Genomic DNA, 11,115 nt, shown 5'->3' with positions numbered 1-11,115 from the left:
GTCTTACTTATCACATTTATTGTTCGAATATTTATATACAGTACTATAATTTTGTATACAATTAAAATATATTAATAATTGTATTTCTTTTGCATGATGTACCGAGTCCACGGATTCATCCTAACTTGTGGGATATTGTCCTTCCTGACAGGAAGTAGCAAAGAGAGCACCACAGCAGAGCTGTCTATATAGCTCCCCCCTTAACTCCATCCCCAAGTCATTCTCCTTTGCTGGCTCTAAGCAGGAAGAGTAAAGAGAAGAGGTGTTAAACTGTTAGTTTTATTTTATCTTCAATCAAGAGTTTATTTTTAAATGGTACCGGTGTTGTACTATTTACTCTCAGGCAGGACATAGATGAAGATTTCTGCCTGGAGGATGATGATCTTAGCATTTGTAACTAAGGTCCACTGCTGTTCCCACAGAAGCTGAGGAGTACAGGAAAACTTCAGTGTGAGGAACGGTTTCTTGCTATACAGCAATGAGGTATGTTCAGTCGTATTTTATGCAGAGACTGTGTTAACTCAGAAAGGCTGACAGTGTCCCCATTAGGGGAAGGGGAAGCAGTAATCCTAATGTTATCAGAGGTTTTTACTAGCTTGCATAAAGGATTAATTTTTTTGTGGCCACTCAGTTTGTTATGTGAATTTGGGACAAATGTTTTTGTGTCTGGGAGTAACGTTTTCTGTTTTATGGGACATTTGCTTGAGGGTTCTTTGGGGTTGTTTATAACCCACATGCCTTTCAGGCAGGGTTTGTTAGTTTTGTGTAGGCCCCAGCAGGCGGGGCCTGCATTTACAAGCAGCAAGCAACTTCTCCTGAGGTCCTGAGAGTCTTCTGAGGGACTAATTGAAGCTTTAAACCCCATATTATCGCTTCCTAAGGGCTTCCTAAGGGCAGGTAGAGCCACTGTGGCAAGGTGCTAACGGGTTTTAACCGGTTTTAGACATATTTCAATCCGTTTTTTTAATTTGGGGGTTTATTGCTTGTTAACTTGTGGTGCAATCCTTCTAAAGCTTAGTGGGTACACTGTTAAAATTTCAGAAAAATTGAAGCAATTTTAACCTGTTTTGCAGTTTGTGTATGCCTTTTTTTCTCTTAAAGGCACAGTACCGTTTTTGCAAATTGTGTTTTTTTCATGAAATAAAGGGCTCCATGTACTAAGCCGTCAATTCATCCGTCATTTTAGACACGGATAAACTCGCCGTTACTCGCCGCGGGCGAAATGGTGTCCGCTGTCACTATGTACTAATAATCCCCCAATAAATAGACAAGTCTAGCCCGCCGCGAGCAGTGGCGGATTATTGATAAATTTGACGTCTCGCTCGCCGCGACTAAGCTGATGTACTTTTAACTTTCAGTTGAATTGTCTGGCCAATTATTAACACGTGACATGCAAGGTGTCACGAACATCATAGTAGTCGCGGGAATAGAATTTTGCTCCTATAAAAGTTCAACTTATCTAAACAACTTTATTATTGTTCTATATTTTTTGAAGAGTGATAACAGAGCGTTATTTTTGTAATATTTATTTACAATTTGGATATGGCTTCATCTGGATCTGATAATATATAAATATTAATATAAAGATTGACAACTATACAATACAAATTTAAAATATAGATTACTCTTTAATTACAGTCGACAAATTTGGCGCAATTTATGTACATGGAAATGAGAGACAAATTAGACGCCAGTTATGCTGTACAATGCTGATATTACTGCCTTTTATATATGTCTAGACTGGCGTCTAGATTGACTTTCCTATTGTTTTGTACCTTGCCCGCCACCTAAAAGGTGGCGAGGCAAAAATAACGAGGTGGGAGCGGAAATTGTAGCGAGCGGACAAATAGATTTTTTAGTACATTCGTTTTTGGCGAGTTGGTGGTCAAATGTGTCTAATTACAGTGAAAAATGGAGAGGTAGCGAGGTTTGGCGGATAAGTACGCTCGCAATTTTAAAGATGTGAGTTTGAACATAGTTGACGACTTTGTACATATCAGTTTGCGAGTTTTGACGCGAGATTTGTTGCGGGTAGCTCGCTGACTGCTTAGTACATGGAGCCCAAAGTGTTTTCCAAGCTTGCTTGCTTTATTACTAGTCTGTTAAACATGTCTGACACTGAGGAAACGCATTGTTCAATTTGTTTAGAAGCCATTGTGAAACCCCCTCTTAGAATGTGTCCCACTTGTACTGATATGTCTATAAATTGCAAACAGCATATTTTGACTTATAAAAGTTTGGCATTAGATGATTCTCAGACAGAAGGAAATCAGGTTTTGCCATCTAGTTCACTCCAAGTGTCACAACCAGTAACACCCGCACAAGCGATGCCAAGTACTTCTAGTGCGTCTAATTCTTTCACTTTGCAAGATATGGCTTCAGTTATGAATACTACCCTCACAGAGGTTTTATCTAAGCTGCCTGGGTTGCAAGGGAAGCGCAGTAGCTCTGGGTTAAGAACAAATGCTGAGCCTTCTGACGCTTTAGTTGCAGTATCCGATATTCCCTCACAATATTCTGAGGTAGGGATGAGGGATTTGCTGTCTGAGGGAGAGATTTCTGATTCAGGAAAGATGTTCTCTCAGACAGATTCAGATATGACAGCATTTAAATTTAAGCTAGAGCTTATTGCTCAGGGAGGTTTTAGCTACTCTGGATGATTGTGACCCTATTGTAGTTCCAGAGAAATTGTGTAAAATGGACAAATATTTAGAGGTTCCTGTTTACACTGATGTGTTTCCGGTCCCTAAGAGGATTTCGGACATTGTTACTAAGGAGTGGGATAAACCAGGTATTCCGTTCTCTCCCCCTCCTGTTTTTGAGAAAATGTCTCCCATTTCTGACACCATAAAGGACTCATGGCAGACGGTCCCTAAGGTGGAGGGAGCTATTTCTACCCTGGCTAAGCGTACAACTATACCTATTGAAGACAGTTGTGCTTTCATTGATCCTATGGATAAAAAATTAGAGTGTCTCCTAAAGAAAATTTTTGTTCATCAAGGTTTTCTTCTTCAACCTATAGCATGTATTGTTCCTGTAACCACTGCAGCTGCCTTTTGGTTTGAGGCTCTAGAAGAGGCTCTTCAGATGGAGACCCCACTAGAACTCTGATAGACTCGGTGGACATGAAAAAAAGATTTTGGCCACCTGCCGAGCTCTTCATTCCATTCCTCGGCCGTCAGTGGCTCAGTGTATGGAGGTAATCGGCCTAATGGTAGCGGCAATGGACATAGTTCCATTTGCTTGCTTGCATCTCAGACCACTGCAACTATGCATGCTCAATCAGTGGAATGGGGATTATGTGGATTTATCTCCTCAGATAAATCTAGATCAAGAGACCAGAGACTCTCTTCTTTGGTGGTTGTCACAGGATCATCTGTCCCAGGGAATGTGTTTCCGCAGGCCAGAATGGGTTATAGTGACGACAGACGCCAGTCTTCTGGGCTGGGGTGCAGTCTGGAATTCCCTGAAAGCTCAGGGTTTGTGGACTTGGGAGGAGGCTCTCCTACCGATAAATATTCTGGAATTAAGAGCGATCTTCAATGCTCTCCAGGCATGGCCTCAGCTGGCTTCGGCCAGATTTATCAGGTTTCAGTCGGACAACATCACAACTGTGGCTTATATCAATCATCAGGGCGGAACAAAGAGTTCCTTAGCGATGATAGAGGTCTCAAGGATAATCCAATGGGCAGAGGCTCACTCTTGCCATCTGTCAGCGATCTATATCCCAGGTGTAGAGAACTGGGAGGCAGATTTTCCGGGGGAGTGGGAACTCCATCCGGAGGTGTTTGCTCAGCTGGTTCGGCTATGGGGCACACCAGAGTTGGTTCTGATGGCGTCTCGTCAGATGGCCAAACTTCCTTGTTACGGCTCCAGGTCAAGGGATCCTCAGGCTGTACTGATAGATGCTCTAGCAGTACCCTGGTCGTTCAGCCTGGCTTATGTGTTTCCACCTTCCCCTCTCCTTCCACGTCTGATTGCCAGAATCAAACAGGAGAGAGCATCAGTGATTTTGATAGCGCCTGCGTGGCCACGCAGGACTTGGTATGCAGACCTGGTGGACATGTCATCCCTTCCACCATGGTCTCTGCCATTGAAACAGGACCTTCTGATTCAAGGTCCATTCAAGCATCCAAATCTAATTTCTCTGCAACTGACTACTTGGAGATTGAACGCTTGATTCTATCAAAGCGGGGTTTCTCTGAGTCAGTCATAAATACCTTGATTCAGGCTCGAAAGCCTGTTACCAGGAAAATTTATCATAAGATATGGCGTAAATATCTTTTTTGGTGCGAATCCAAAGGCTTCTCCTGGAATAAAATCAGGATTCCTAGGATTTTGTCTTTTCTCCAAGAGGGATTGGAGAAAGGATTATCAGCTAGTTCCCTAAAGGGACAGATATCTGCTCTGTCTATTTTGTTGCACAAGCGTCTGGCAGATGTTCCAGACGTTCTGGCTTTTTGTCAGGCTTTAGTTAGAATTAAGCCTGTGTTTAGACCTATTGCTCCACCATGGAGTCTAAAGTTAGTTCTTAGAGTTCTTCAGGGGGTTCCGTTTGAACCCATGCATTCCATAGATATTAAGCTTTTATCTTGGAAAGTTTTGTTCCTAGTTGCTATCGCTTCAGCTCAAAGAGTTTCTGAACTATCTGCATTACAATGTGACTCTCCTTATCTTGTGTTCCATGCTGATAAGGTGGTCTTGCGTACCAATCCTGGGTTCCTACCTAAGGTTGTTACTAACAGGAATATCAATCAAAAAATTGTTGTTCCTTCTCTGTGTCCTAATCCTTCTTGTAAGAAGGAACGTCTGTTGCACAACTTGGACGTGGTTCGTGCTTTGAAATTTTATTTGCAGGCAACCAAAGATTTTCGTCAAACATCTTCTTTGTTTGTTTTCTATTCTGGATAGTGTAGGGGGTCAAAAGGCTATGGCGACTTCTCTTTCCTTTTGGCTGAAAAGCATCATCCGTTTGGCTTATGAGACTGCTGGACAGCAGCCTCCTGAAAGGATTACAGCTCATTCTACTAGAGTGGTAGCTTCCACATGGGCTTTTAAAAATGATGCTTACAGATTTGTAAGGCTGCAACTTGGTCGTCGCTTCATGCCTTTTCAAAATTTTATAAATTTGATACTTTTGCTTCTTCTGAGGCTATTTTTGGGAGAAAGGTTTTGCAAGCAGTGGTGCCTTCCGTTTAGGTTCCTGTCTTGTCCCTCCCTTCATCCGTGTCCTAAAGCTTTGGTATTGGTATCCGACAAGTTAGGATGAATCCGTGGACTCGGTACATCATGCAAAAGAAAACAAAATTTATGCTTACCTGATGAATTTCTTTCTTTTGCGATGTACAGAGTCCACGGCCCGCCCTGTCTATTCAAGACAGATAGTATTTTTTTATGTAAACTTCAGTCACCTCTGCACCTTATAGTTTCTCCTTTTCTTCCTTGGCCTTCAGTCGAATGACTGGGGGGTGGAGTTAAGGGGGGAGCTATATAGACAGCTCTGCTGTGGTGCTCTCTTTGCTACTTCCTGTCAGGAAGGACAATATCCCACAAGTTAGGATGAATCCGTGGACTCGGTACATCGCAAAAGAGAGAAATTTATCAGGTCAGCATAAATTTTGTTTTTTATTGCTGTTTATTGCTGTAATCCTTTTCTGTAGACAAATATATTACTGCACAGAAAAAAAGAGAGACGCACTCAACTGGGCTTAGAACAGAAGCTGAAAAAACGTCCTAGTTTAGCCTCTCCTTTCTCCCAGGGTGCAAGCAAGAAAGTTTTTCCAGCATCTGTTTGAAGCCCAGTTGAATGTGTCTCTGGTTTTTCTATGTTGTATACAATTGCTCTTAAGTCTCCCTAAGAGTAAAAAGGGAACCAGATTTTTACTCCTTGCACACATGCCTTAGAGGAATGTAACTGCACCTCACTGATGAGGTTCATATAGGCCGAAATGTACTTCTGGGGTTTGTTGTTCTCTCTTGCCTGGTATTTTGGTGCTGGACTGTCATTTGACAGAATGAGACTGATATGCTACAGGAAATTTCTACCTTGTGAAAGGCATTGTGTGTTAAAAGAGGAAAAAATGTGCAGGGTTGGGGGAGCTTACGCTGTCCGTATCTTGCAAAAAATTAAATCCAATCATCCATGGGACCACAAATGCAAAACAGAAGAGAACCCCCTTTCAAATGAGGACTATCATGAACTTCTAAATGTCATAGGGTTGCTAAAAAATTGTAATTGGTCAAGTAAACCGCATCAATTTCTTTACCAAAAATAAATCGGTGCACACTTGAGATCTCACATTATGGGGGGGGGGGTCTCTTCTCGATCGGCTACTTGACCCAGTAGATATCACTTATGATGTTTACATTCATAATACTATATTTGTGGCTTTTTATTTTGGGTCCCACCCTCAACCACCCACTGGAAAAGTTTCTGCAGACGCTTAGGCAGATACCCCAACAACCTTTATAGCTATTATAGGCAACTAATATTGCTACAATATGGGGAGGGTGCGTTATTTGACTGAAAAGTATTGTGGTAATTATAAATGTTAATATGTCTTATGCTATGGATTTTTCTTTTTCTGGCATCTGTAAATGTGCAGGGATCATTACTGGAAGCCTTCTTTGCATGAAACTGTATTTTTTTTATCTAATAAAATATATATATATATATATGGCTATTTTTAACAAACATTTTTCACTTATTCAATGCATTGTTGGATTTGTTTTATATAAGTGCAATAGAAAAGCAGTTCAATTGTACAGTTTGTTATTAACAAAGTATTTTTTCTGTTTAGCTCTGACAGCATCAGCAGTGATGAAGAAGAGCTGCGTACACTGGGAAGCAGCGGCAGCGAGAGCAGCACCCCAGAGAATATTGGTCCTCCTCTCATTATTGACGAAAATAGCTGGTACAACAAATGCAAGCGAGTGGAGCAGAAGTATCGGCTGGCGTTAGAGCAGAAGGTACTATGAATAAGCAGGATGTTTGTTGTGTAGCTACGTGCTGTTTGTTGTGTAGCTACGTGCTGTTTGTTGTGTAGCTATGTGCTGTTTGTTGTGTAGCTATGTGCTGTTTGTTGTGTAGCTATGTGCTGTTTGTTGTGTAGCTACGTGCTGTTTGTTGTGTAGCTACGTGCCGTTTGTTGTGTAGCTACGTGCTGTTTGTTGCGTAGCTACGTGCTGTTTGTTGCGTAGCTACGTGCTGTGTGTTGTGTAGCTACGTTTTGTGTGTTGTGTAGCTACGTGCTGTTTGTTGTGTAGCTACGTGTTGTGTAGCTACGTGTTGTGTGTTGTGTAGCTACGTGCTGTTTGTTGTGTAGCTACGTGTTGTGTAGCTACATGCTGTTTGTTGTGTAGCTACGTGCTGTTTGTTGTGTAGCTACGTGCTGTTGTGTAGCTATGTGTTGTGTAGCTATGTGCTGTTTGTTGTGTAGCTACATGCTGTTGTGTAGCTACGTGCAGTTTGTTGTGTAGCTACGTGCTGTTTGTTGTGTAGCTACGTGTTGTGTAGCTACGTGTTGTGTGTTGTGTAGCTACATGCTGTTTGTTGTGTAGCTACGTGCTGTTTGTTGTGTAGCTACGTGCTGTTTGTTGTGTAGCTACGTGTTGTGTAGCTACGTGCAGTTTGTTGTGTAGCTACATGCTGTTTGTTGTGTAGTTACGTGCTGTTTGTTGTGTAGCTACGTGCTGTTTGTTGTGTAGCTACGTGCTGCTTGTTGTGTAGCTACGTGCTGCTTGTTGTGTAGCTACATGCTGCTTGTTGTGTAGCTACGAGCTGTTTGTTGTGTAGCTACGTGCTGCTTGTTGTGTAGCTACGTGCTGTTTGTTATGTAGCTACGTGCTGTTTGTTGTGTAGCTACGTGCTGCTTGTTGTGTAGCTACGTGCTGCTTGTTTTGTAGCTACGTGCTGCTTGTTATGTAGCTACGTGCTGTTTATTGTGTAGCTATGTGTTGTGTGTTGTGTAGCTACGTGCTGTTTGTTGTGTAGCTACGTGCGGTTTGTTTAGCTGTGTGCTGTTTGTTGTGTAGCTATGTGCTGCTTGTTGTGTAGCTATGTGCTGTTTGCTGTGTAGCTACGTGCTGTTTGTTGTGTAGCTACGTGCGGTTTGTGTAGCTGTGTGCTGTTTGTTGCGTAGTGTGTGCGCTTAATCCCCTTTCCTTCTTCCTTTTCCTCTTTATATTTTGTATCTGATTATATGGTGAGTAGGGGTAGCACTGGGCAGAACTAAGATACAGCACAATTCCCATGAAAATACCAGAGACGTACAGGGTACGTCGCTGGTCCTTAATGGGTTAAACAGCTGAGTACAAGTTCAGTACATGCCTTGGTTACTTACTGCTCACCATACTGTTGTTTTTGCTCCTCTGCTTGCAGCTCTCTTTAAAGCCTTTTTCTCATTTTAACTCATTACAGAGACCAGTTGGTAAAGCTCTATATCTTTATACTGGGTGCCGCCATTTTGTAGCACCTGTATTGTTGCATCCTGTGATAGAAGTAATTTGCTTTCACAGATGAGTGTTACTGACTTTTTGCAGATGCACTATAGAAAATAGAGACTTTATTTTTATATATATATATATATATATATATATATATATATATATATATAATACCGTCCAAATAACTGTGTTACCCTCTTAGGGACATCTGCCTGGGTGCAAGCATGCAAGGTATAATCCTCCAAAATAAGATGCACTCTCAGGTCTTTTTGCAAAGTGAAACAAAATCTTGTTTATTGATGAAACGTTTTCAGGGATATCTTCCCCTTCATCAGCATAACATACAAGTGAACAATGTGACCATTATATACATGCACACAAATTGAAAGAAATGAAACAACAAGCAATACCTGTGTATATTCAGTGAACAAAAACCGCCACAGCATCATGTTGGAACGCAAGCCATGCGTTCCAGATTGTGTAAAAACCGGAAGTGCTGCATAGTCTTGCACTTACGGTATGTGAATGTCAAAATATTGATTTAAATCTAAATAAGTGCAAATATACTTAGCCAACTGTAGATATATAAAAAATAAATTTACATTAGGTGTACATCCATCCTAGGAAACCGAATCTTAATGGCCCAGGATGCTCATAAAAGATAAGTGAGATCGTAAACGCCCATAACAACCTGGTGCATAAAATAAAAATGTACACGTGCTTACATAACTCTTAACGTTATTAAATTCTTTTGACTTCATTAGACACACTCACTCACTTATTGATGGGTAGATAACCGGAGGTCATGCCGGTTGTCATGGCAACCCACATAAACACATCTCCGTGTTTACTCCAGCTACGGTGTCTGTGCTGGATCAAAAGAACTCAAATAGTGTGTCAATCAGCACAGTACCCGGTGTGAAAGATTTGAGTTGCATATAGTTAGTTAAAAAAAACTTTGAATTTAGAAGAAAGAATAAAAAGATTATGGGATTGATGAAAGTTGATTGTTCTCAATAAGAAAATACAATAAGGCAGTTACTTATATCTAATTGAGAACTATTCATCAAAAAGAATAAATAAAAGTTTAACATTCACAAAACCATTATTTTGCCAATTCATGGCACACAAGCTACAATAGATTAATTCAATCCCACAGTGATGGACCATCGTTATGATATGTAGAGAAAAAAATTAGGCTATTAGCCCTTTTATAGCTATATGATGTCATAGTATCACCTCCCAAACTTCTATTACTGCCATATTGGCAGTGTAATGTACAATTTTGTAGCATATTGTATCTCATACATGATTTTGAGTAGCAGCTACCCCTTGATACACCTCACAAATACTCATTATATTCTAGTCCACTGGTTGTAATGATATACTGTCATTACTCTTGTCATATAGTGTCCTTGAAGGAAATTCATTTATTTCACGTTTCCCATGGATCACCCATATGTATTATAAAAGAGAACTTCCAGATGATATAGATGTATAGAACAGGATGAGCCCTTATATTAGATCGAGGAGAAAAGTAGATGGGTAATCTTATGAGGTGGGGTTTCTTAACTTAATAGTGCAAAAGGAACACAGCTGTGACCCAATTGGACTATAAACCCGGTAGAAAGTCAGTAGGTCTACCCCCAATGGGGCCTGGCCCACAGCTCTCCCCAGGACAAAGGCAACCCCCATTGCACATGTACCCCTTGTATGTATCTCCAATCTAAGTAAGCATCTTAAAATCCGGTTGTGAGTTTAAGCCACCCGGATGTACCATACCCAGGCGGTACATCCATTCGGCTTCTCGTCGAAGTAGGGTCTTATCCCGGTCACCACCCCTGTCCAGACGGGGGATATGATCAATTAAGATGTATCTAATAGAAGATACTTAGTGACCCAACTGTGCACAGTGCCTTGCCACTGGCTGTTCGGATTCCCCTGACGTAAGAGCCAGTCGAATGGCCCGTCTGTGGTTGGCCATCCTCTCCTGGAGTGTGCCAATAGTTTTGCCCACATAAAACCAGGCACATGGGCAAAACAGCAAATACACCACGTGTGTGGTAGTGCACGTAATAGAATGCTTAATAAAGAAAACTTTATTGGTGTGTGGGTGGTGAAATGTCTTTGTAGAGATAAGCCCATTGCACATAGTGCATCCCAAACACCGGTAGGATCCTTTGACATTCACATGTGTCCTGTTTAGATAACAACTCTTTGGGTCAGTCTTGACCAGGATGTCCCGTAGATTAGTACCCCTCTTATATGCTATCATCGGAGTAAGGTCTTTAGTAAAGGTCAATTTTGGATCCGACTGTACCATGGGCCAATGTTGTCTCAAGGCCTTTCCTGCTTCGGTAGTATTAGGTGCAAACGTAGTGGCCATGATTAATCTCTTTGGTTCAAAAGCTGCAGTGCCCTTGCTAATAAGGCTATCTTGTGTGGACTCTATAACCTCCTGTAATATGTAATCCACCATCCGTGCCTTGTAGCCTCTCTGGAGAAATGTGTCCCTCATCAATTGCAAATGAGAGACCCCTGTGGCTTTATTAGAGTTGTTTTGAATTATCCTAATGAACTGTGATTTGATGATGCCCTTAAGTAGTGTGGGGGGTGGCAACTAGCTGCATTGAGTAGAGAATTACGGTCGGTAGGTTTACTGTAAAGTGT

At 41.4% G+C, this 11,115-nt stretch overlaps 1 protein-coding gene across 1 annotated transcript in view; it reads left to right on the top strand.

The window, feature by feature from the left end:
• RUNDC3B (RUN domain containing 3B) overlaps positions 1-11,115 on the top strand; it is an 848,400-nt gene that overhangs the window by 532,109 nt on the left and 305,176 nt on the right. The window contains 1 exon segment of the mRNA XM_053713995.1: positions 6,801-6,969. Within this exon segment, the coding sequence (XP_053569970.1) occupies positions 6,801-6,969 (169 nt within the window).

The sequence above is a fragment of the Bombina bombina genome, chromosome 5, assembly GCF_027579735.1.
Source record: "Bombina bombina isolate aBomBom1 chromosome 5, aBomBom1.pri, whole genome shotgun sequence".
NCBI lineage: Eukaryota > Metazoa > Chordata > Amphibia > Anura > Bombinatoridae > Bombina > Bombina bombina.
Note: the sequence above shows the minus strand (reverse complement) of the source record. Positions and strands in the feature narration are given on the sequence as shown.